A 25997-nucleotide genomic window follows, 5' to 3' on the forward strand; every position below is an offset into this window, starting at 1 on the left:
TTCCGGAGGCCGCCCCACGTCCGGCGCGCCGTGATTGGCCCAGCTCCTCTCGCGAGCTTCCTACTGGTCTCGGGAGCCGAGGACGCACGCCGCGACCGTGTGCGCAGGCGCGGGAGCCGGGCTCGCAGTACCTACGCCTTTGCCAGCGTCCGGGCCGGACGCGCGCAGGTGAGTACAGGGCAGCTGTCGCTTCTCCGTCAGGGCACATGCCCGGCACGGACCCGAGGGAGGGAGCTGAGAGTCGGGGAGGACACTGGCCTCCGCGCCCTCCGGGCAACGCGGCCGGAGGGCGGGCTGAACCTGGGTCTTGGTCCTAAAAGCTCTTCGCGGCCTCTCTGACGGAGTCCTGGGCGGCGTTTGCGCGAGCGGAGCCAGTCCCGAAGGTGGCTTTGAGCCCCTTCTCCGTCGGCGTTTTGGTTCTGAACCCTTTAGTAGACGAGGGTAAAGGGCACCTCGGAGCGCGGGGTCAGGTGCGGAGACCGGGAGGGGGCACCTGAGACTCAGGTATGCCGGGAACGCGGACCCTCGTGTTCCGCTCTTTCTTCGCGTGACGGTGCCCTGCCGGTGCGGGGAACTGAAGAACCCAAGCCTGGGCCCTGTTAACATCCCACAGCTCCGGACACAGGCCTGGGCCTTGTTGACATTGCGCAGGGCCGGTGCAAAGCAATGAGGCCGGTGCCCAAGTCTCCGGCCGCAGCTCCCTTTCCTAGAAGAACGAAGTTAGCTGCTAAGGGGGACTGCAGATGCTGCAAGGTTACCCATCTAATTGCCTCTCTGGCACCGACGTAAGCTGCCTGCTTGAAGTTAGACGATATGAACCTTACTACAAATCGTTATTGTTAACTTAAACACTCTCACTAGTTAAGGTTTGAAGTATTTTAACCTCCCCTTTGTTTTTACACCCCTGTTGATGCATGCGCACCCCTTCCCAACCTGAATGTAAGTTTGTCTTTATAAACACGGTCCGTTTCTTTGTTCGGGGCTTCACACTCAAGCCGCTTTTAGGCAGTGGCCCTGGCCTGTAATAAAGACTCCTAATTTGTTTCTTCTCGGTTGGAGTGGTCTCTGTTCTTTCTTGGCGCAACAGAACCACCTCTGAGGAACGTGGGCTGGAGGACCTTCTCGCCAAGGTACCAAGGGGTTCGTGCTTTGAAGCCCTCAGGCCTGTGCGTGTCTCCTGGGACGCCCTCCTGGGCCTTGGTTGTAACAGCTGTTTCCATCACTGCGCTTTTACAGTCATCTCCAAGTGCGTGGTGTCTTCCTGTGATTCCCTTATCCTGTCATCTTGCTGACCACTAGAGCGCCCGCTCTGTCCAGGTGCTGTTCTGTTCCGTAGGCTGGTCCATGATTTTTAGCATTGCGATTTGACACTGTTCTTTTGCCCTTTCATTTCTTCGTGGCCAAATTGCCTTTAGATTTAATTGGCCAGAGGAACAACAACAACAAAAGTATTGCGGTTCATGTACCAAAAGCCAAAATTTTGGTTTGGGTGTCCGTTTAAATTTGTCCCCTAAAGTGAGAGTCTCCCAGGTTTAGACACTGGACGGGCCTGGGGAAAAGTCTGTGAGTGTCCTTTATTTTATCCCTCGTTACCCGTTCCGGAAAAGCACACCTACTGGTAAAAGGCTAGAGTGGATTTGGAATATTTTTCACTCGGTATAGACATGTATAAGTATTTATGCGCATGCACTCAAATATATATGACATTGAATTAAATAAGAAAACAGGGTCTGTGCTTTGAGAACTGTGATTTGTTTGTTGGGATTAAGTAGGAACCAATTTTAATGAGGTTTTTACAGTTTTTATGAATTTTTAATTTTGCTTTTTTTAAAGAGGACAGAGATGTCTGAGATTTATTGAGCACTGCTATGTCTCAGCCGTTGTTCAGGGGCTTTGTGTCTGTCCGTCTTTGTCATTGTCCCCACTCTAAGGGTGAGGCAGCAGAGACACTGATCAGCTGAGAGCTTGACGGGACTTCTGCTCTTGTGAGTGATCTGGCCCCAGAATCTGATTTCTGAGCCCTGGAATTACAGCTTCATTCCATGTATTCTCTTGGGTTTGATGAGTTCTCTCTTTTAGCCTTTTGGAATTAATGCTGACGAACAGATTCTGGAAAGTCTCTGCTTCATATTACGCCTGGATATTGTTGAAATCTTTTTCTAAATAAGAGAATTAAGAGCTGCAGGTTGTTAGTACTTTGTTAAAAGAAAGTCCTTCTCTCCCTTTGTGTTCCAGTGTAACTGTCGCAGTGTAGCGTATGCACGGAGGCGATGAGGAGGGTTTTGTTACTCTACGCTACACAGCGAGGACAGGCAAAGGCCATAGCAGAAGAAATATGTGAAAAAGCAGATGCACATGGTTTTTCTGCAGATCTCCACTGTATCAGTGAGTCGGACAAGGTAAGTCGTGGTTTTTTAATAATTTCATTCATTTATTTTTGCTTCTATAGCTGCACCTGTGACGTGTGGAAGTTCCGGGGTTAGGGGTTGAGTGGGAGATGCAGCTACCAGCCTTCATCACAGCCCATGCAACACCACCGGATCCAAGCTGCATCTGTGACCTACACCGCACCTTGCAGCAGTGCCAGTCCTTCACCCGCATGAGTGAGGCCAGAGATCGAACCTGCATCCTCACAGGTACTGTGTTGGGTTCTTAACCCACTGAGCCACAGTGGGAACTCCATGGGTCAGGTAAGTCACGATTTTTACCGTCACGTACTTTTTAAGAATTTTGGTTACGAGCAAAATGGGACCTAAATGCCACCATGATCCATTTTTAACGCTCAAAAATTTGCTTTATCAACCTTGATGTAAGATTCCTGAACTTTTTTCTTTTTAACGTAAGTGGTTTTTTGAATTGGGCTACACAGTCTTTAAAACTATGATAAGTAACTCTTCTCGACTAAATGAAAGTTACAGTATTTGCCTTGTTTCTCTCCTGGGTTCCTGAGAACTACCGAGGTGTGTGTGTTCACTGGGCCGTGTGTCCTTTCCACTCGTGAATCTCAGTACTGTTTGTATTTCCCCAAAAAGAAGACCTGGCCATCCATGCCAGAGTCCCTCCAGGTGGAAACCACTGAATTCTTTCATGATGCACAATTGAAGGTGGAGACGAGAGGACCCGGGGCTGCTTTGCTTTTCTTCCGTTCCGAAGCTCCCCCCCCCGGGGGGACAGTGAGATGCTGACAGATCTGTGTTGCTTTTTCGGTCTGATTGTGACCCTCTGATTCACACTTTCATACATCTCAGGCCCTAGGAATGAGCAGGGGTTCTTTTGTCAGGCCACACGGTGCTGTGAGCCAGAGACATTGAATTCAGACCAGTAGTCAAAAGCCCACCCTGCCGTACCCCTTGCCCAGGTTCACAACCTCCTCTGGCCTCTAGTGCATTTCTAGGTCTAAAGGCCAGCCTGCCAGCAGCAGAGGTGAATTATGAACTCAGCTCAGCAAGGCCAGGGTGACTCCAGATTAGTCACTCACCAGCAGGAGGGTCCTGGAGGACCCCACCCCTTGCAGGCCCCCTGATTCTACTTTCAAAGTAAATCTACATTGCGGGAGCTGCAGACGCTACAGACTGAATCTGTCACTACAAACAGAAACAAAGTCATCAGCATCATATGACTGGCCCTGGTTTGGCCCAGTGACGTCACCTCACCAGTGACCCCCGTGGGCTCAGCAGCTATTTGAAAGTTAAGTGAATAGTGAGTGTTTTTAATACAGTGTTAGTTGTGCTCTTTGCTCTCTGCAGTTGAATGATTTCTCCAGTTGCTTTTGATGCAGGTTCAGACTGATAGCTCTCTGCTCCCTAGATGCTAGTCTTTTTCAAGGTAAAGTTAACAAACTGTATCGAGTTACGTTGTGTCCTGTAAGCACTGAATCAATCGTCTGGTAAAACGTTAGCTCAGATCTTTTACATGTTACGTCAGCATGAAAAACAGTGAAATCCTTGGAGCCAAATTAGGTAACATTCGTGCTGTGTAGAGGTCATGGAGTCATTATAAATACAGATAGTGTAGTTTGCCTGAGTATTTAAATTTAGGTGAGAATCAGAATAAAGACACTGGAGTTTGTCAGACTTGGAAACGCTGGTGATCTCAGTTCACTGTTGACGGTGTTCTGGGCTCTCTGGACCCTGAGGGTGTCAGCGGCCTTCCTGAGAGCCAGGCTTCCTGGTTCCGGGGGGGTGGGGGGGGTAACTCTGTTGCTTGGCCAACTTCGAAGTGTTCTGTGTGCTTTTCTGCCGTTACGCGATATAGACGGCAAGCTGGAAGATTAAGTGGATCGCCTCGTGGATGGGTTAAGTCGGGAGGAACACACGGCACTAGATCCCTGACTGGCACCCTTGTCTCTTAGTACGACCTGAAGACGGAAACGGCGCCTCTTGTGGTGGTGGTTTCCACCACGGGCAACGGAGAGCCCCCCGACACAGCCCGCAAGTTCGTTAAAGCCATACAGGACAAGACGCTGCCTGGCGACCTCCTTGCTCACCTGCGGTATGGACTGCTAGGTGTGGACTGTGTTCCGTGCTCTTACTGTAAGCTCCCTGCTGGCTTTCACTCTGATATCTAAATGTGTCTTTCAAAGACCTGGGATATCATCGTATGCGTTTTGTCCTCGGGGGGTTTATGTAAGCGTTTTTACGTCTGTGTCACAGTTGGTTGTACATACGCGCTGTTGCCCAGTCTGCACCCACAGCAGCTCTCTGCAGAGCCCCCGAGTAGCATTCTTAACCCCAGGCGAGCCCCCCATTCAGCCAGAAAACATTTTCACCACGTTAGTGGCTGGGCCTTCCCCCAAACTGCTAAAACAGAATTCCTGAAGGAGCAGCCCTGCATGCTGTCTTATTGTGGGTTGTTTGGTTTGTTTGTTTGTTTGTTTTTAAGCTCCCAGGTGGATCCCATGGCTTCCTTAGGCGAGGAGCCAGTCCCCAGGATGGTGGTTCTCAGGCCAGGCCACCATGGGGATCAGCTGGGGGAGTTTTTCTTCTCGTTCCTCTATTTTGAGCCCCACTTTAGTGATTCTGACTTCATCGTTCTGAAGCGGGGTCCCAGTATCGGTGTTTTTTTAAAGCTCCCAGGTAGTTCTAATAGGTACCCCAACGTAAGCCCTGGCTTAGGGCTCTGGGAAGGATGGCTGTACAATACTAAGGCATCAGAAGGAGCAGCTCAGCAAGTTGGGACAGCAGAGAGGGAATTCAGGGTCTGTTGCCCTGGCTTGTGGTCTGCGCTCACTTCTGAGAGCTGTTTGGGGGAGGGTGTCTAGTAAGGATGGACTGAGATAAAGCACCTGGAGAGAAGCCCGAGGTCATGGTCTGGGCCAAGATCTGTCATGTGTGATACACCCAAGAGAGAGCGTGCAGAGTGTTTACATGTTATTTTTCGTTTGTTTGTTTGTGGTTTTTTTTGGTCTTTTGTCTATTTAGGGCTGCACCTGAGGCATACGGAGGTTCCCAGGCTAGGGGCTGAATTGGAGCTGCGGCTGCCGGCCTACACCACAGCCACAGCAACGTGGACTCTGAGCTGCGTCTGCGACCGACACCACAGCTCACGACAACGCCAGATCTTTAACCCACTGAGTGAGGCCAGGGATCGAACCCTCATCCTCAAGGATGCTAGTTGGGTTTGGTAACCACTGAGCCACGACGGGAACTCCACAGTGTTTACCTCTTTTTTATTTGATTTTTTCCAATTTCTTATTTTCAAGAGTGAGCCATGTACACATGCTTTAAAAGTTCCCCAGGAATTCTTTTGTGGCACAGCAGATTAAGGGTCTGGTGTTGTCACTTCAGGGGCTTTGGGCTGCCGCTGTGGGGGGGTTTTGATCTCTGAACTGGGAACTTTCACATGCTGCAGGCACAACCAAAAAAAAAAAAAAATTCTTAAAAAATGTATTGAAAAGTAAAGACTGAAGCCTGTCCAGCTATTTTAGTCAGGCTTAGGCCCATATATGGACCCACCAGTCGCTCTTCTTATTCTTGTGGGAAAAATGTGGGGAGATGATGATTAAACAACCAAGAAATTTAAGCTCTTCATTTTAAATTTTCAGCCAAGTATGAAAATATTTTCTTACCAAGAAACAGAAGCAATTCTTAATTTACCCAACACAGAAACAGAGCAAATGACTGTTTAGGTTTCAGATGTATCTCTCCACGTTCTTGATTAGGAGTCAGTAAAGCCTGGAATGGACCAGATAATAAATATTTGAGGCTTTGCAGGCCACTCGCCTCTGCTGTTGTCGCTTGGAAGCTGCCCTGACAAGACACAAACAATTGGATCTGGCTGTGTGCCGGTAAAACTCGACTTAGAAGACGGTGGGTGGTGATGGGCGCCCAGGCTGTGGTTTGCAGACCCTGCGGTAGAGTGGAGAAGTCTGCCAACACAGGCAGCACGCGTTCACAGTGCTGTCTAATCCTTGTTTTCAGATCGCTGTGTTTTCACACAGATTCATGAAAACAAAATGGGAAATCTGTTTCTGTTAACAGTGGTCAGAAGTATTTGTCTTGTTTCTGTTTTGCATACTTAGTATTTTTCAAGTAAAAATTAAAATGTGAAGTTACACAGTATGTCTCGTCCCATCAACAAGAGCATGAAACGGCATTAAATGTTTGGTTTCTCTCTTCCGTGTAGGGTCCATGTGACGCCTTCCTGTGTACTAACGGCCTGTTTGGGCTCTTTAGGTCTGGGTGACTCAGAGTACACGTACTTCTGTAATGGGGGGAAAATAATCGATAAACGACTGCAGGAGCTCGGGGCCCAGCATTTCTATGACACTGGCCACGCGGATGACTGTGTTGGGTAAGAGCAGGCAGCCTCTGCCGTGTCCTGTCTTGATCTAGTACTAAATCTTTGATCTGGAAAGTCACAGTCTAGTTTCATTAGCTTTTTTAGTTCTAAGACCACAGATCGTCCAGTTAATTTGTCTGTTTTGCTGATGGTTTTTTTTTTTAAGTACCTCATTCATGTCCATGTCTGCTAATGGAAGATCTTAGGGAAGGTGCCCTAATAGAGTTACCATTTGACTTAGAAATGGAAGTATTTGTCCTTTAGGGCCTTGGCTGGCATGTGCCCTTCTCTCTGCCAGGGAGGGCGCCCAGCAGGCCCCACATTGCAGAGGGAGAAGGCGGGTCGGGGCCTTCCTGACACGCTGGCTCCTTGGCGCTCTCCTCACCATCTTAATAGCCATTTCTTTCATCTATTCCTGTTTCTACAATTCAGGCTTCCCCCAAGTGCCATTTTCAAATCCTCCTAGATAACCTCTTGACGTACCCTTGGTAATTCAATTCTTGTTACCCCAAGACTTTACAGATGTCCTAGAGCTGCCTCTGTCATTTATCCTTGAACGGCGTCCGCCACCTCACGGCGCACACACCTGCCTTTTTTCTGCTAGGTGCCGGGAGTACGTACATGCCGCCCGCTGGGTCTGTGTTGATGCATCATGACAGGTTAGGTGGCGGTCGTGCTGTTCCGCGGCCAGCACTTTGCACGGGCCTGTCGGAGACGCTTCTGTGTGTCCCCGCGATGCCCCCTTTGAGTCCATTTTCTGCAGCTGTTACACCCTGAGTTCTTTCCGCCTCCCCATACCCACGCCCCTCGTGGGTACCACGTTTCCTTGTGCGCTGTCTGCTGTGTTGTCCCTTTATGTGGGGCCTTTTTTTCCTTTTCTCCAGAATCGTGTTAGCGTTAAATCTTACTGTCATGTATCAGCTGCTTAATTGCCAAACCCTTGCAGAGTCCATTAGTCCTGTCGCTGTCCATATTTGGAAGACTTTTGGTTTCCGTTTTCATTTGTTGCGTTGAGTATTAAAGTTCGTGAGTGTATGTTTCAGCAGCCTCCATCTCTTAAAATTCAACCCAACTCCTCTTGTCTAAAGTTATTTTTAGGGAGACATTTCGGCTTCATGTCCCGCCCCACTGAAGGGGTTAGGAATGCAGACCGGAGTTCAAACACTTGGTTCACCTCCTCGATTTTCCCCGCTCGCTGACTCTGAACCTTGGTGTGATGTCGGCAGCCTGTTGCGGTTGGCTTCTCCCTTGTGAAGTAGGCGATCAGAGTGTGTGTTGTGTGAGGTTCTTTGGAGGATCAGATGCATTAATACAGGTTGTCGTTTTAGAGCAGCGCCTGCCGTACGTGAGTGACCATGAGCTCCCTGCTACCATCTTGACGTTCCGCCTTGTGGGACTGGTGTTTTGAATGTCGCTGTCATTGTTGAACTGCCAGTTTTATACGTGTGCTTTTCCAAGGGCTCCTGGGGGACGGAGGTATGGTGGAACTCAGTTTCGAGCTGTTACTGTGTAAGCACCAAATGAATGCAGTGGAATTACAGCCAGAGCCACAGTAAGACAGAGGTCTGAGATGAGCCTCTTCTGATGGTCCTTTAGCTTTATGAACTGGAATGTGATTGATAATTCGCTGGAGTTGTGGTAGAAAGTGGCGAAGATACTACCCCAGGTTTCCGATGAAGCCTTCCTCAGCCTTTCACTCTGCGTGGTGCCTCTGTTCAGGGGGTGGAGGGTGCGTTACTGTTGAGTAGGTGTTCTTAGCTGGTAGCAAGTAGATGACCGTATTTTAAAATGTATTTGTGATTAGTTAAGCTCTCCTAGTGGATGTTTGGTTTTCTCCCCTGTGGTCAGCCTCTGTGGAAATTTTACCAGAAAACTTGCTCAGAACTGATAGGAGGTTTGAACTATTAGTTAAAAGAACATTAATCTGGAGTGGTTTCTTGGTGATACTTTCATCTGTAGGAAGCAAAGATCAGTAAACTGGCTAGGGCAAAAAAAAAAAAAAAAGATGGTGCATTTGCTGGCTGTAATTGTCATTGATGGTACTTGAGCAGACTTGAATTTTAAGGGGGTTCTGGGAGCCTCATCAGGATTTAACATTCCTGTTTAAAATTACAACTTAAAATACTAACTCTACTTGAAGCTATGAAGAGGACTTCACTTCTCTTACTGACTGCTAAATTATCTTCATTTTTGTTCTTTTATGCATGCTCATATTTTTAATAGCTCATTGCTAACGAATGCAGCAATGTTCTGTTTATAGCTTAATCATTCCCAAGTATTTTCTGTATTCTAAATAGACTTCACATTTGGTGTTTCTGACAGTTTCCCAGCATTCTGTGAAATGGCCAGGTTCAGCCGTTGTCCTCTCGTTATATATTTAAATGGAGAACTTAGGCATTTGTTTCTTTTTCCCTCTTTTATTACCAAAATCCAGCTTGGAACTTGTGGTTGAGCCATGGATTAATGGACTCTGGGCCGCCCTTGAAAAGCATTTTGCGTCACGTAGAGGAAACGAGATGGACGGCGCCGTTGCTATGGCATCTAACCCCTCCCTGAGTTCGGAGCCCGTCACACCGGAAGTATCACACATTGACTCACAGGTCGGACTTCTGAGATTGGATGATTCAGGAAGACGGGATTCTGAGGTTTCGGAGCAAAACGTCGTGAACAGGGGTCCCTCGAGTGTTTGGATCGCAGACTTTGAGTCCTCACTTACCCAGTCAGCACCCCCACTTTCACAAGCCTCTCTGAATATTCCAGCTTCACCACCAGAGTATTTACAGGTGGATCTGCAGGAGGCCCTGGGCCAGGTGAGCAGTTTCACTTTCTGTGCTTTGGGTGGCCGTGGTGGTGGTGGTGGTGGTAGGTCTTTAATTAGATTACAGCAGAGACCAGCAAGCTGTGGCTGCTGGGCGAGTGTGGCCCACCTCTTCTCTTCTGTGAATAAAGTTTTATTGGAACACGGCCATGCTCATCCGTTCACCTGGTGTCTGTGGCTCCTTCTCCAGGGAAGGCGGAATTGAGTCGTTACTGCAGGGAGGTAGCCTCTGTGCGTATCAGAAGTACTCGTGCTAGGTTTGTTCTCTTTGAAGAGCTAAATGATCAAGAGCTTGGTTCCTCCCTGATTTTGGAGAGTTAACTTACTGGTTTCTTCTTTAGGTGTCAGTCAGATGAGGGCAAAGTATTGTGGGAAGTCAGGGAATTTTCTCAGCAGCTGAACTCAAAGGACTCATTCACAGGAAAATCTCCTTGCAGTGGGATTCCTGGTGTCCTGGGATGCTCCCCTGTGGGTTTTCCTTTTTCTTGATAATATTTCATAGATCTGTTTTTGTCTATATTAAGCCTTTTTCTTGCTTAGAGTATATTTGCTACTAAGAAGTGACTTTTGAGCATCAAGTAGAGTAATGGCTAAAAGTCACCTCACAATGGCCAACGTGTGGTGCCCTGAAATTTCTTCCAGAGAGCCTGGGGTAAATTTCCAGGGCGGGCAGTCGTGTGATGCAGCGCCAAGTGCTCTTTCATTGGCGCGGCTGATTGGAGCTCCGTGTGAGGTTTCTTACATTTTCCATTTTCAACAGCACTCAGGAATGGCAGCTTGTGAAAGGAGTGAGGGGGTACGGAGGTTTAGTTTCTCTGTTTTCTTAAGACCTGTGTTGCCTAATAGTAGCCGCGTGTGGCTACTTAAATTAATGAAACTAGAATACAATGAAGATCTCAGTTCCTTAGTCCCAGTGCTCGGTGAGCACACGTGGCTGGTGGCTCCTGTCTGGCCCCGAGAAGCTATAGAACATTCTCATCGTCCAAAAAGTTCTAGCCAACAGCATCGCCCAGCCCTGAGGGTCCTTGTGAACGGCTGCACTGACTGACACGCCCTTGAAAGTCTGGTCATCTCCTTCAGACTCTCCGGAGACTTGCAGCGTACTCTCTCTTTCCGCACCTTTCCTTAGCGGGACTCTCAGACCTTCACATGAAAAGGTGGGGATCTCGCATTTCCATATCGCTTAGGAATTCTAAAGTCTAATAGGCGAGGAGTTTAGACTAAGAATGAGCTTCTTTTCAGACAGATCGAGGGGCATATGTCTGGAGCCATTTACCTCAGAAAAGAGCGCTTAAATAGCCAGGGCCTTGGAAGGGCTCCTGGCACTCTCACCTTGTCACCAGCTGGAGCAGTGGTCAGTAGATGGAGAAGTGCACTTAGTTATATTTTATCAACTTGGTTTCTCAAGGAGGAGAGCCGCGCACCTGTGACGTCAGTGGATCCCGTTTTTCATGTTCCCGTTTCAAAGGCAATTCAGCTGACGACAAACGATGCCGTAAAGACCACTCTTCTGATAGAACTGGACATTTCAGTAAGTTACCCAGTGTCTCTCTGAGCACAGGTGTGTGGTCAGAAAGTGCAAAGCCCTGTGTGGTGTGTTCCCGTCCACACACCCAGGAAGAATCCGGTCCATGATGGTCCATCGGCCTTTGCATTCTCCAGCCATCGTTTGGTCTCCCCACCTCATACCTGTTTTCACTTCAGGGAGGGGCTGAGATGAGGGGGACTGGGGGTGCTTCCGAGGGTCGTGCTGCTGCCTTGCTCGTTAAACCACGGGAGTAATGGAATCAGAGCAGCATTTTCTGTATTAGACCCGGGAGAGAAGGCTGGTGCCTGAGGTCAGCCTGTCACTGTCTAGTCTGGCTGGAAACAGCCCAGACTAGGCAGTCACGTGACAGTCACTTCCCACAGGCGGTCCTTGTTCCTTTGAGAATCTGCAAGACCACGGCCCCCCTCCAGAAGGATGAATCGCAATCCGGAGGTTTATGTACTGCCTTTCTGAACCCCATTCCCGAGGCTTCCCCAGCCCTGGCCCAAGTCCACTGGCCTCAGGTTAAGAAGCAGTGATGGATAACCGTGAACCTTCTGAGCTGGGGGCTCCTCAGTGTCCTGGAGTGCCACCCTTTGTCTTGATGGGGGGTCCCGCAAAGTCCCCAGGGCTGGGCTTTCAGAAAAGGGCCCCTCGAGCCTGTCAGTGTTGGCTTAATTGAATTTCTAACGGAAAACAAGGAAAACAACTGACGTCAAAACTAGATGGTTTTGCTTACATGCTAATGAGCACGTATGACTTTGGAACATTTCGATCATCCGTATTGTTAAATATCCCGTGCACCCCAGACATCTTCCTTCTGTTATGTACTTTCGTCCTGAAGAGGCAGGGGCTGGCCGACCGGCGGGGCCAGGCTGTGTCCCTCACAGGCCAGGAGGTGAGCGTGTGTGGCCAAGGCCCTCCCCAGAGCCGTCCACACATTTCAGCAGACCTGCTGCGGCAGGTGGCTCCTCCTGGAGCATGTTCACAACCAAGACGATGGTTTCACATTTTATGTCACTAGGGGGGAAAAAGTGTCCCCTCCCCCCGCCAGTTCCCTCCCATAGGAAAGACGCAAAGAGAGGGAACTGAAAACCAGTGCAGATGGCCTCAAGGAGTCTCTTTTGCTTCCAACTTTTGTGCGTGTGTGTGTGTCTGTTTTCATAAGAGGGGTTCTCCTGTGGACGATGAGAACACTACTTACCAGAGCACCTTACCTCTGGAAGGTGCAGGAGGTCTTAATTTCCAGTCTGAGTTCCTGATAAAAAGCAAAACGTTGGATAACTACGGAATTCCTTTTTAGAAATAACTCTTAATAAAAGTGTGTTTGTTTGGTTAGTTGGGCCTGTTAGTTTTTTGCAATTAGAATTGCTTTGTTTCTGGAGTTGCCAGGTGGTGCAGTGGGTGGGAATCTGGCTTTGTCACTGCTGGGGCACAGAGTTCACCCCTGGCCCTGAAACTTCCACATGTCACAGGTGTAGCCCCCCCCCCAAAAAAAAAGAGGAAAAGAATTTGTTTCTAATTGCTGTTTTCAAACTGTCATATAATAAACGCCGTTACTCCACAGCTAAACTTCTTTAACTCCTGAGGAATTTTTTTCTTTTATGTTGGTTCTGCTCTAGAAAACAGATTTTTCCTACCAGCCGGGAGATGCCTTCAGCGTGATCTGTCCCAACAGTGACTCTGAGGTGGAACGCTTACTGCAAAGGCTGCAGCTCGCAGACAGGCGAGAACACCGTGTCTTCTTGAAGATTAAGGCGGACACAAAGAAGAAAGGTACAGCTTCCATCTCCTGTTCATCACGATAGCAGGGCCCGGAGTTCCCATCGTGGCTCAGCGGTAACGAATCCAACTAGGAGCCATGAGGATGCAGGTTCCATCCCAGGTCTCGCTCAGCAGGTTGAGGATCCGGTGTAGGTCGCAGATGCGGCTCGGATCCCACGTGGCTGTGGCTGTGGCTGTGGTGTAGGCCGGCGGGTACAGCTCCGATTAGACCGCTACTCTAGGAACCTCCATGTGATGCCAGGTGTGGCCCTAAAAAGACGAAGTTAAAAACAAAAAAGACATCGCGTGTCACTGGGCCGTGGGCTGGGAGACAGGGCTGGGTCTGCCCGGATGCTGGAGGTCAGTGACTGGACCAGCAGCACCAGCGGTCTTGGCGGTTGCTTAGCTTTTACATCAAACACCGGGAGGTGGTAAGAGGGCCTTGTGGACACTTACAGACCTTAAAAATGAAGTGGAAGGATCAGTTTTTTTAAACTCTGGAAATTAGCAGGCTTGCAGGAAACTAGGGGGCCATTTTAAAACATGAATGTACCTGGTTTTGGAGAAGTAGGTTAATTAGTTCAGCCGGTTTCTTGCTTTCTCTTTTGCTGCCTGCATTGTTTTGTTTCAAGTTAGCGCATTAAGACAGTAGTGCAAAACGCTTCCACGACTCTTTCTGAGTTGTTTTTACTATGTTTCTTATAGCACACTTATTACTGCATATTTAATAAGAAAAATAAATAGAGGAAGTTATTTTTTAGATATCTGCTCAGAGTCTTGATACAGATCCATCAGTTCTAAAATTCCCTTGAGGCTCATAAGCAGTGGTGGTGGCACTGCCATCGTCTGGCTTTCCATTCCTGGGTTTTGAATAATTTCCCTTCCTTTGGTTTGGTGTACCTCGATTGGGTCAGGATGGCTGATCTGGGAATGCTGTTGAATTCCTGATAATTGTTTTTTCTGCTGTATTGCTTTGGGGAATTTTTTTTGTCCGTCCGATGAACACCACTGTAAGGCACATGGTGCTTTGACAGCACTGTAACGTTAAATGTTACAGTTACTTGTGTTTTTTAGGGATTGAAAACATTTTCTTCTTTGTTTTCTGTGTCGTGGACTCTTTCCATCTACCTGAAAAGGAGCAGCCTTGCCCCAGCACGTACCCGAGGGGCGTTCTCTCCAGTTCCTTTTCACCTGGTGCCTCGAGATACGAGCAGTTCCTAAAAAGGTATTTTTCTTCCCTCTCTGGGGAACTATTTAAAAATATGCTTACCTTTGTGCAGGGTTTATTAAATCTGGTATTTGCCATTTGAAGGCTTGGAAAAGTACAACCTTCCCAGCAGGTGTTCCAGATGGTTCCCGGGGAGCTCCCCTTGTGACCAGCAGTGCCAGACCCAACTGGCATCCGGGAGGATACGGGTTTAATCCCTGCCATGGCTCCATGGGTCGGGGATCCAGCATTGCCATGAGCTGTGGTATAGGCCGGCAGCTGCAGCTCCGATTCACCCCCTAGCCTGGAAACCTCCATGTGCAAACGTGTGGCTCCCCCCCAAAAAAGTGACAAAATTGTTCCCCAGGTGTGTGATGTCTTTGTGATTGTCGCAGATAAATATTTTTATGTTTGCACTTACATTGAAGTTGTATGTTGTCTATTTAAACAAACATTTTCAAGTAGGGCTTTTTCTTAATTGTATTTTACTCGCCATTAACTTGGTGTGGCAGGGTGACCAGTGGTGAGAGCGGCCCTGGACGGTACTGTTCTCCAACTATACGTGGGCCTTTCTCTCTGATTGGTGACAGGAAGCTCCTGGGAGTGTGGGCTTTCCCCTTTAATGTTTGTGTAAAACAAAACAAAACCAAACCCTAGGTGTTTATTACATCAGAATTCTTCAGGGAAGATTAAAGGGATTGATGTTTAGATGAACTTGGAGGTAGAAAGATCCACTAAATATCAGTATTGTGGCAGTAACTACTGATTTGGGGCTTTTTTTTTTTTTTTGGTCTTTTTGTCTTTTTAGAGCCACAGCCGAGGCACATGGAGGTTCCCAGGCTAGGGGTCGAATCAGAGCTGTAGCCACCGGCCTACGCCAGAGCCACAGCAACATGGGATCTAAGCCGTGTCTGCAACCTACACCACAGCTCCCGGCAACGCCAGATCCTTAACCCACTGAGCGAGACCAGGGATCGAACCCATGTCCTCCTGGTTCCTAGTTGGGTTGTGAGTGCTGAGGCACAACAAGAGCGCTGGGACTTTACCGCTCTGCTCTCTGCCCTCCTCCTCTTTCCACAGCGGGTCTGAGGTGACAGAGCTCCCGGCGGGAGGGCCCTCGCTGTGCTGACCCTCGCTCTTGTCCAGCTTCTGTCCACACATCCCCACGTCTGCAGGAGCCTCACGTGCTCCCAGGAGCCAAGCTTGTGCCTGCCCCCTGCCCCCATGGCCGTGCCGTCTTTTCGGCGGCCCTTCACTTCCAGCCCCCAGGCCCCCGGCGGCCTGTCTGCTCCCGGAGGGCGCTTAGCCTGCCGCACGCCAGTTACCTGCTGGCTTGCTCTGGCCCGCCTGGGCAGCCTTTGGGGCGGGCGGGTGTCATCATGCGCCCGGTGCTGTCCCAGAAGAAGCACTTAGCCGCTGTCCAGTAAGGGTGGGAGTCAGGGTTGTCGTTGTCAAGCTGAGACAGAGCGGCTTATGTCCTGCAGTAAAGGTCTGGTGTGGAGACGTCTGATCACTCACATCTCCTGCCGTGCGTACTTTGAGATCATACGTGTGACCGATTCGTTGGTTGAAGACAGAGGGGAGGTGACCAGAAATGGGACAGAAAGTGGCTTTTCCTCACAGGCTGCCACGAAAGCACACGGCAGCCAAAGGGCTTTTCCCCCCGGCTCGTCCGCCCCCCTGGAGGCACCCTCACCCGCGCCCTCCGGGGCAGTTGGCTGCACCGGCGGGTGGGGCGCGTCGAGACGTACCGTAAGTGGCTTCTTTGCCTGGCACAGGCCTTCCTGCGAGCCCTGGCCGAGCATAGCAGCAACGGCGCTGAGAGGCGGAGGCTGCAGGAGCTGTGCAGCCGCCAGGGGACAGCCGACTACAACCGCCTGGTCAGAGACGCCCGGGCCTGCCTGCTCGACCTCCTCCTGGCCTTCCCGTCCTGCCAGCCTCCACTCGGCCTCCTGCTCGGTGAGTGGCCGCTGTCACAGTCACCCGGCCTCCTCGGCGGCAGCCCCTCTGTGGTCAGGACACCTTTGCAGGCTTGTGCTCGTCTTGGTGACAAGACGCTCATCAGCGAGTAATCGTCCTGCCTGCCCTGGGGCCCTGGCCTCTCAACTGCTGCCTGAGGTCCAAGAATCTCTGCCCAGCTGGTTTATTTTATTTTTTTTTAATTTTTCTTTCCTACCTTTGTCACTGTCATTTGCTCTCTTAATTACAGCCAGTCCTAATTCTCTCCTTTTTTTCTTTTTTCTTTTGCTCAGCATTCAGCCTCTTAGATGTTTTTCTGAAAGCGTTTAGCTAGATTTTATCTAAAAATGAGCTTTCTAAGAAAATGGTCTTTTCCAAAGATCATGGTAATTGACGGAGTCGGCTGAAGCGTGTGCTCTGTGTGCAGAGGACAGACGGGTTCTTGTCTGGGCAGGTCCACAGTTAGTGTCTTCAAGAGCCGAAGAGGGCTCCTCATGTCAGACCAGTACAAACAGGTGGCCTTACGGTGCCTCTGGGCGTTAAGCTCAGGCGGGGCTGGGGTTGGGGGGGACCCATTGCAAAACCTCCAGATATGGGCTCATCTCGTGTTTTGCCCAGACCGTCTCTTCCGGTCCCTTCCTCCAGCAAAAGACCTTCCGTGATGGCACCAGGATCTGGAGACCTGTTTTCCAGGGACAGTGGCTATAGGAATTTTATAGACTTTTAAAACCATCACTACTCTCCTATGCCTATAATTTTGTCACCTCTTTTCCTGAGTGATAAATATTAAAATTTTTTAAATTGGCACCTGTCTTTGGTGACAGGAAGTCATGCATCGTACGTTTTAGTGTCGGGCCAGAGAGGCCCCTTGTGCCGCCCAGCACAGCCGAGGGCACTCTCCTTACAGGGCAGGCCCTGCCCTTTCCCTTTTTATCTCTTAGTGACTCCTCCCTCCCCCGAAAGCTGAGGCTGCTCTTCCTGCTTTCCTATTCTTAGGAACCCTCTCACCTTCAGCTGAGTCTTTTGAGCTAATGCAGGGGTCGGGATAGCAATCTGAACGTGTGTAGGGAAGTTATAAGAAGCTTGTGAAACTGTCAGTCATGGAAAAATTGTTCCAGTTCTTTCTGTGTTCTGGTACCCATTTAAACTTACATGTATCACTTTGCATGTGAAAAATTAAGGGCATTGGGACTTAGAAAATTTTTAATTCTTTTCTATTGTTAAACCTTATTCTGATACTACGAGTGTAAGACAAGGGTAAGTCTTTCCAAATTTTTGCTAAATAACTATCAAAAATGTAACATACCAAACACAAAAAATCCACTCAGCTTGGTAGTGGACAGTTAGATAGTCCAGGTAGAGACCTCTTAATCTCCTCTCACGAGGGCTCCTCTGTGTCTTAAAAGCCACTGGGTTCCTAGATAACTTGATTTAAAGATATTTATAATTACACTCCTGTTTTTTTGCTATATAAACATAAGAAGGGAAAATATTTCAAGCCTAAGTATTTCCCATAGTCCTTTTAAATCTGCAAACTCTGGACATGCCCCAGAAGACACTGTAATCGGTTCCTCGACTCGGAGGCTCATTCGTGGACCCTTCTCTTAGAGCCCTCTGGTGTGGGGGGGGGGGAAAAAGCCTTAAGTTCAGATTAAGGAAAGGCAATATGTTTTGTCTCTAAGAATTGGAAAAAAGTATTTAGTAATATTTTCCTTGGACACAGTAAATTTACATGTGCTGTATAATATGATTTAAAACCAAAACAGAAGCTATTCAGAATGTTCTAAATATAAGAAACCAAATCAAATGCAGACATTTACATGTGACCTACATATACATGTATGATATGTTTTCAAGAGGACTCAATTAATAATAGTTTACTTTTTATTTTTTCTTCCAGAGCATCTTCCTAAGCTCCAGCCCAGACCATATTCATGTGCAAGGTACAAACGTTTGTTAGCATAACACACAGCATCTCCAAAAAATATAACAAAAAAATTGCGACTTCCACAGTCTTAGTAGCTGCGGGTTCCTGTACTGAGAAGGCAGCAGATCTGTGGGGGACAGTGGTGGGCGTGGTGAGGAGTGGAGAAGACAGGCCAGGCTGCTGTCCTCCAGCAGGTCCCAGCTGTGGGGTCTTCAGGGGCTCCCCTGGTCCAGAGCTGGGGTCCCCACTCAGCGAGTATCCATGTCCTCTACCTGTGGCTTTATTGCTGTGCCAGGCCGCCCTCCCTGGGCAGCGGGGCAGGCAGGGCACAGGGAGGAAAGTCTGTATAAATCTCATCTAGCCTCAGAGGCCAACAGGTAACGGGAAGCTTGCTGAGTGATCGTTCAGGCCAAGAGGAGGGGGTGGCTTTGGCGTAGGAAGGGTGCCGTTCGCGGAAGAATTCGAAGGGAGACTGGAGCCCGTTGTGAAAGGCCCCTCGGTGCAGTGATCAGGGCCGAGCCGGGCCTGTGTGTTGGTCCCGACATGGGGTTTAAAAGCTGATCTCTGTGTTGTTGCAGCTCAAGTCTGTTTCACCCAGGGAAGCTTCATTTCATTTTTAACATCGTGGAGTTTTCGTCTCACACCACAGCCGAGGTCCTGCGGAGAGGCGTGTGCACGGGCTGGCTGGCCACGTTGGTGGAACCAATTCTCCAGCCAAACGCGCGTGCAGGTGGCGAGAAAGCCCCGGCGCCCAAGGTACCAGGGGTGTGTGGTTTGGCATCATTGAAAGTATGCTCTCCACCTGATGAGAAAATTAGTGTAGTGTCCCCTGCGTTTTGCTAACCTAATGCAGCATCAGGTTATCAAAGGAAAACTCAGGCCACACTTGAATCTTACTGTATCTTGGAAAGTCAGGGGAACATCAGTTTCACTCAGTGTGAAATCGCCCATGTGTCTCTGAAATGTGTAAGGTGACTTTTACGTAATAGGGTCTTTTCTCCTCGTTGGTCGTGATCGCAGACAAGGGGACCTTGTCTGCCACGGTTCTTGGTCGAGCAGGAAGAGTCAAGTACGCAGCGAAGGCTGGCGAGGGGGTCCCCCTCGTTTTATGCTCAGTCTGGGTCCTCTGCACCAGGTGAGCCATTTAGAACCGGCAGTTGGCTGCAGTTCCTGTCGTGGCGAATCAGCAACGAATCCGACTAGGAACCACGAGGTTGCAACTTCCATCCCTGGCCTCATTCAGTGGGTTAAGGATCCGGCATTGCTGTGGCTGTGGTGTAGGCTGGTAGCCACAGCTCTGATTGGACCCCTCGCCTGGGAACCTCCATATGCTGCCAATGCAGCCCTAAAAAATCAAAAAAAAAAAAAAAGGTTGACAACCAAAAATTAGTTTTATGTCCTCAAATTTTGGGTAGTAGGATTTTCCCTGCCCCTGATTTTTTTCCCTCTATTTTCAGAGCCGTGGTATTATTTTACATCTTGATCCACACGTGGCAAAATCTCGTTCCCTGTGCCCAGGGGATAATTACAGTTGTTGTTCCTCCTCACTCAAGGATGGTGGAAATTTAGAAAAAAATTTTTTCCAGTCTTTTATCATGATGCCTTTTCTTTGGTATTGAAAAGGGAACATGTCATTTTCAATGTGATTGTATTACTGGCTTGGTTGCTGTAAGTTACTGAAGTTCACAGGTTGCCAGTGCGCAGGGGCTGAGGGGCTCTGGCGTATCCTGGAGAGAGAGTCCTCTCCTTAATTGTTAGAATCACTCAGTGTAACTGCAGCTTGTGGCGGGAGGTGAAACTCAAAGATTGATGTATTTACAAATTGATGCCTTATAAGTATCTCCGGCACATGATCAGAGGCAAAACCTTTTGAAGTTGTAGCAAAAAGATTTTGCTTATCTGTGTGTCACTTGTTCTGGTTTTGCAACAAACACAAGTAACACTGGGCACGGAATAACAAGCATGGCACAGGCTCTGGCATCTTGGGAGCAGCTCCTTCGCTTCTCTTTCCCTTGCCTAGTTTTCACCTAAAACCTTCGCCCCATCTTGATGTCGTTGCCCCTTTACGTCCTAACGTGACGTCTCCTGTCTTCATTTTTTGGTGCATTTCTTCGTGGTACAGACAGTGGGGTGCCTGCCAGAAACAGCAGATGTTTGCTTGGGCCTAGAGAAGGAATTTGATTATTTGTTCATTGTCCTCCCTCAGAAATAGCATGCCTTTCATTTTTAAAACGCCTTTGATTTGGATAGAAAAGAAAAATTTCTAAGACAGACTCATTTCTTTCTGTGCTTAGACAAGCATGTGTGTGGTTTCAGGAAGATTCAATGCCCCCGTTTGATTTTATGATGCCTCTTCAAGGGGCAGGTGCGCTTGCCGATTTCTTAGCAGATATCACCTAGGTTATATGCTTTCGTCTAGGTCGTTTTTCAGACCTAACGACCGTCGGCTTAATATTTCAGATATACATCGCTCCTCGAACAGCAAACTCTTTCCACTTACCCAGTGAGCCCTCGGCCCCCGTCATCATGGTGGGCCCGGGAACTGGCATCGCCCCCTTCATTGGTTTCCTGCAACATAGGTATGTGCTTTCTTTGCCTGCTGAGAAATCGTATATCTTGAGATCCTGGGTGGAAATGTGATAGCTTTTCTGTTTCTGCAGTAGTTTTTAGGATGTTGGACTTGGGTTGTAACATTTTTATTTCAGGAAATTATCAAGCATGCAAAGGCACAGCATAACTTGTCATCATGGGGAAGATAAACACCTCCCCTCGAGATCTGCAGCTGGAACTCCCTTTTTACCGCAGTGCTGCCCCCTCCCCCCCCCCCCCCCCGCCGCACCGGGGTTTCTGGTGTGTGTGGTTGGGGACAGAGTTCAGGCACGCCCTTCTGCTCTGAGGCTCGGCAGCTGTCCCGTCTGTTCCTTAACTAGATATAACTGGTAAAATAACAAAGGTCCGATATACCAGCGGTTTCTAAGTTAAATCCCTACCATCTGTGTAATTTTTCCACAGAATGATATTAATACAGGTGTCTTTGTGTCACAACATGAGTATTTGATACACATACATAAAATTGTGCTTCTCTCCCTGTTGGTGGAGTAAGAGTGCTCAATGTCATGTTCACCGGGTAGTGGGGTGAATCCTTTGGACAGTCTCTTTGGGTTTTTCCTTAAGCTGAAAAGTAGTGGCAGACATACAAGTGTGTCTCATCCGTGTGTCCATTGTTTGTGAGACATGTCACAGCAGGCCGTTCTACTTTTCAAAGCCCTGTGCCACTTTCTAATACATTAATTGAGAGTTAATTTTATTCATAAAATTGTTATTTAATGTAGAAATTAGTCCAGGTTTCAGAGCATGACACTTTGAATTGTCCTCGTCACAGAGCTGTCGTGTGACGCTCCTACAGGGCTGCAGCTCAGAGGTGAGCCTGCTGGAGTGGCCGGGGTGCCCTGCGGGTGGTAAAATTGCTAATGCGGTAAATGGGCCTGGAATGACGGCCAAGGTGGCTTTTACAGACCAATCTGGTTTTGCTGGTGGTATTTCCCGACCAAAGAAAGGTTGCCTACCCTGTTCTTCCCGATGAACAGCTCAGCCTTCTTTCCCACCTAGAGAGAAGCTCCAGGAACACCACCCAGCTGGCCACTTTGGAGCGACGTGGCTGTTTTTTGGCTGCCGACACAAGGATAGGGATTACTTATTCAGGTACCTGACGACCCTGGTGTGCTCACACTCAACCACCGGGCGGTTTCAGACGTGTCCCACTTGAAGTGACATTCCTTCCAGTGACCAGCTAAGTACTGCATTTCAGGGACGAGCTCAGGCATTTCCTCAAGTGTGGAATTCTGACTCACTTGAAAGTCTCCTGCTCGAGAGAGGCTCCTGCGGGGGAGGAGGAGGAGGCCCCCACCAAGTACGTACAGGACAGCATCCAGCGGCACGGCCAGCAGGTGGCGAGGGCCCTTCTCCAGGAGCGGGGTTACGTCTACGTGTGTGGGTAAGTGGCCTCGGGCTCAGGTGCTGCGGAGGGCGCTCGGCGCTGGGTGTTAAAGAAGCGCGGGACCCCTGGGTGATAGTCCGGACATGTGCGGATGAGAGGTTTGATTCTTAAGTAGAGGAATAGAAACACAGGTTCTGAAACGACTTTAACGTACACTTAATAGCCAAGCAGTTGTTGGTATCAGGAAAAAAGCAGTGACTCTCAATTCATGCTTCGGGGAATGCTTTGTGCTGTTTTGAATACATGTTTTTAGCCCCTGAAAGTTTCATTCCATGTTAAGATGATTGTCATTTAACTTGAAATCTCAAGACTGATTTTGTCGCATCCAAGAATGTGTGATTTGCGCACTTGACCTAGCTAAGGAAAAAAGCTTTGGTTTGACCCCTAAGAAGGTGGATCTGGGATCGTTTTTCTTCAGGGCACAATTCGTAATGTCAAAATCGACATAAGCCAGGAGGTTTTTTTAGGTTTTTTCTACTTTTTGAGCCAAGATCCGTTATAGAAACCCAAGACTGCTATAGAAAATTGGAAGTTTAGAAATTTACCTACTTGTTGTAATGGAAGTCAGATGTTTTTGCTAGTTAAAAAGGAGTTTTAAAATAAGAAATTACTCTTTTTTTTTTTTTTTTTAACTGTGATGCAGAAAAAGAAATACTGGCGTGACTCTTCAGCCAGAAAAAACTGCTTTGGGCAGAAAGGGCAGAGCTGCTGGGCGTTGTTTGTGTTTACACTTTGGCTTCGCTCTTCGCGGAGTGTTTGCTCTTCACGTTGTTTGTAGAGGACAGTGTCTCAGGGTGAGAGCCAGGCTGCAGGTTTGGACGCCGCTCTCGGTAACGGAGCTCAAGAGCGCTCCGAACACTTTGCGCCCGTGTGTGGACGGCTGGCCCTGGAGGGCTTGGGGCATTTCTTAAACATCCAGACTCCGAGAACAGCCATCCAGAGCCTGTTCACCGTCGCCCGTGCTTCGTCTTTCACGTCCGTGAAGCCGTGTTGGCAGCGCTCAGAGCTGCCGGGGGTGAGGGCTCAGCATGACACCCACGCACTTTCCCGTGGACCAAACAAAGGGCACTGAGCACAGCCACAGGGGAAGGAGCGAACTTGTCCCTAAGCCCAGGGGACTCTGTCTCAGGGGAGGCCTTGGCTGCTGCTGGTCAAGTCAGGGGAAGGCAGGGGCCGGGCGGTGGGGAGAAGCACAATGGGGGCCAAGGGGAGAGCACGAGGGGGGCGTGGAGACAGCCGGCCGTCACAGATGACGTCCTCAGGCAGCTTCACCCGAAACGGCAGGGCAAGTTCGGTTCCTGGCACAGGAGGTCCTGCCTGACACTCACTCATTCAGCAAACATCCTAGTGCTCCCCCCGGGCGCTTTGCACCAAGCAGATGCCCAGCGAGAGTCGGGAGGTGGATGAGGCGACTCTGCCCCAGGCCCCCCACCCCACCCCGGTCCCGGAGGGAGAGCGGGGTCAGCGGACCCTGAGGGCAGAGCAGGTGCCGTGGTGGGGGGGGTGCTGCAGGTGCACTCAGGAGGCCTTCGCCCGCCCTGCAGCTGAGAGAGCGGAGACGCGGAGAAGCCCTTGCTGAAGGGCCAGGCTCCGAGCACGTCCTCACTGACCGTGCCTGTTAGCAGCGGTGTCGGGGAGCCTGTGGCCTCCGGAGACGGAAGGCGGCTGAGCAGGGGCCGGGGTAGGAGGTCCTCGGACACTTAGAGGTCCTGGCCGCTCTCGGAGCTCAGCCGCCTCTGAATAGCTTTTCGCTGTGGCCGGGGTGATCAGCACGAGACGCGGGAGAGTCCCTGGAGGAAGGCCTGGCGCTGGAGGAGTGACGCGTGCCTGCGGCCGGGGGGGCCCCGAGGGGGGCTCTCTGGAGAAAAGGAGGGAGGACGGAGGCGTGACGGAGTCAACTGCCACGAGATTCGGGAATCAGGGAGGCTTTGGTCAGAGTTGCTGTTTCATAAACATTAATGCTATTGTTCTTTTTTCTAGAGATGCTAAGAATATGGCCAAGGATGTAAGTGATGCCCTTGTGGACATAATAAGCAGAGAGGTTGGAGGTGAGAAACTAGATGCAATGAAGATGTTGGCTGCTTTAAAAGAGGAGAAACGTTATCTTCAGGATATTTGGTGATGAAATTGGGAAATAAATGAAGGGAATTAGGCTTTTGTGGCCAAAAGTACTAAAAGACTACTGAAGCTTGAGAGTTTTCAATTTTTAAAAATTAAGAAAAAAAAATTTCATTTCTTAGAGGAGGTGCAGGGGATTAAATCGGCTATTTAACAAAATAGCAAATTTTCGACTCAATTTTCCAGCTCTCACCCCACCCCCACCCCCAGCCCTCTCCACACTGCAGCCCTCCCTCCTCCGCCTCCACCTCTCAGGCCACCCCCGCCTCCTGGGGTGTGTGTGTGCGGGCTTCCCGTCCACTGGGGAGGTACGACATCTGTCAGCTTGTTGCCAGTATTTTTTAATAATCTAAAAATAATGTATATTCTTATATAAAATGTATCATAAGGAATATTCATTAACTTAGTGTATTGAAATTACCTATGTACAGTACATCTGATTACAAGTTTATATCGTTTTATCAAATGGTTATTACCAAAACTGTTTCTGATAAAAATATTTTAATATAATGCTTATAATGATTTTTTGAATGCTAGAAACGTGAAGTATATTTTGAAGTTCTACTCTGGCATGTGATTTATATGTACCACAGTTACTTCTTTTTATATCACGATTCCAGAATTTAGGGACAGTTTCTTAGCCACGCACACAGCATGTGGAAGTTCCTGGGCCAGGGATCCAACCCACGCCACAGCAGTGGCTATGCTAGATCCTGAGTGCGCCGAGCCATGAGGTATTCCAGAACTTGGGGAAATTTGCATTCGCTTTATAGATGCAAAGCAAGTGCGTATTTTAGTAAAGCTACCGTCTTTTTCCCCTGCCTTTTCATTTCTGCTCCTGTTGGTACATTTTTTAGTTTTCCCGCATGATTTATGTTACCTCCATGTATCACACAAGATGTAACCTGGGCTTAAGATAACCTCCTTAGTATCCTTGGATTTTGTATCTTCCTGTCATTGTCCGTGTAGTTATGTCTGTCACGACCTCAGGCGTGTTGTGGGAGGCAGTGGGGCCTTGTGGGGTGCGGAGGGCAGAAGCGACGCCCTCGGGAGTGGCATCGGTGCCGTTGCCTCGAGAGGCCCTGCAGAGCTCCCGGCCCCTTTTGCTCCGTGAGGACACTGCGAGAAGTCGGCAGTCCATGAGCGCAGAGGCCTTCCCCAGAACCCGACGACGCTGGCCCCTGGTCCGAAGGTCCAGCTTCCAGAGCTGTGAGCAGGTTCTGTTGGTCACAGGCTACCCGATGGTACTGGGACAGCAGTGTGAATGGCCTGAGACAATTCCCAGTGACACGTTCTCCCTTCACACTTGTCAGAGGAGACAACAAGGTGTAAAAGGGTGTGAAAAGTTTTCTCCTGGGCTCGAGCACATGTGTGTTTTTATTAGAGATTGGCATTTAAAAGAAAATTCCTACCTGGCAAAGACTTCTGATCATTTTGAAAAATGAAGGTCTCAAGGAAATAAAATGTAATCTTAAGATTTGGTAAGGCTTCATGGCTGTGTATTACATTCTCTGATCTCATGTATTTTACGTATTTTATAATAGAAGCACTTCTGGAGAAAGCAAATGGCAGAAGAAGCCATAGCAAAGCAAAATTACAGGCATATGTTATTTATATCAGCCGCAAGAGGGTTAAGGTGAAAACATCAAAGGGGATGAAGAACAGTATTCTGTATTGATAACTGGCCAGAATATACAACAATTAGGGACTCGTGTCCTACCAATACTGCCTGTCTGTGACCCCAAAACCTGAAGAGAGAGTGGGGGATGCTGATTGTGGCCCCAGGACCTGGCCTGAGTCGTCTGGTTTATGCACAAGGTCCGGGTTCATTCTGTTGGGTGTGCTGCGTATCATCAGCTGCTCCCTGCCTGCCTTTCCTACAGAGGATGGGGAGAATCG

At 49.0% G+C, this 25997-nt stretch overlaps 1 protein-coding gene across 5 annotated transcripts; it reads left to right on the top strand.

The window, feature by feature from the left end:
- The first annotated feature begins 85 nt into the window (after positions 1 to 85).
- MTRR (5-methyltetrahydrofolate-homocysteine methyltransferase reductase) lies at positions 86 to 25590 on the top strand. Of its 5 annotated transcripts, none has more exons than XM_047768810.1 (15): positions 86 to 168; positions 2236 to 2399; positions 4352 to 4532; positions 6675 to 6792; positions 9215 to 9590; positions 11007 to 11129; positions 12749 to 12902; positions 14027 to 14115; positions 15876 to 16056; positions 17957 to 17999; positions 18562 to 18739; positions 20444 to 20562; positions 21593 to 21685; positions 21792 to 21977; positions 23961 to 25590. In XM_047768810.1, exons 2-15 carry the CDS (start codon positions 2271 to 2273, stop codon positions 24100 to 24102), a joined length of 2112 nt encoding a protein of 703 aa, XP_047624766.1. In that variant the 5' UTR covers positions 86 to 168; positions 2236 to 2270; the 3' UTR covers positions 24103 to 25590. The 5 variants fall into 5 exon arrangements, with proteins under 5 accessions (XP_047624766.1, XP_047624856.1, XP_047624673.1 ...); XM_047768900.1 differs by having other exon boundaries at positions 4352 to 4505; XM_047768717.1 differs by having other exon boundaries at positions 4352 to 4491; positions 6625 to 6792.
- The last annotated feature ends 407 nt before the right edge of the window (positions 25591 to 25997 follow it).

Source organism: Phacochoerus africanus, chromosome 1 (assembly GCF_016906955.1).
Source record: "Phacochoerus africanus isolate WHEZ1 chromosome 1, ROS_Pafr_v1, whole genome shotgun sequence".
Taxonomy (NCBI): Eukaryota; Metazoa; Chordata; class Mammalia; order Artiodactyla; family Suidae; genus Phacochoerus; species Phacochoerus africanus.

Excerpts from the sequence above, each read along its gene's own strand:
- MTRR (XM_047768717.1), top strand. The coding sequence starts at position 2,271 with ATGAGGAGGGTTTTGTTACTCTACGCTACACAGCGAGGACAGGCAAAG. Across the intron at positions 9,591-11,006 it reads TGCAGGAGGCCCTGGGCCAG|GAGGAGAGCCGCGCACCTGT; the intron begins GTGAGCAGTTTC and ends TGGTTTCTCAAG. Across the intron at positions 21,686-21,791 it reads GATAGGGATTACTTATTCAG|GGACGAGCTCAGGCATTTCC; the intron begins GTACCTGACGAC and ends ACTGCATTTCAG.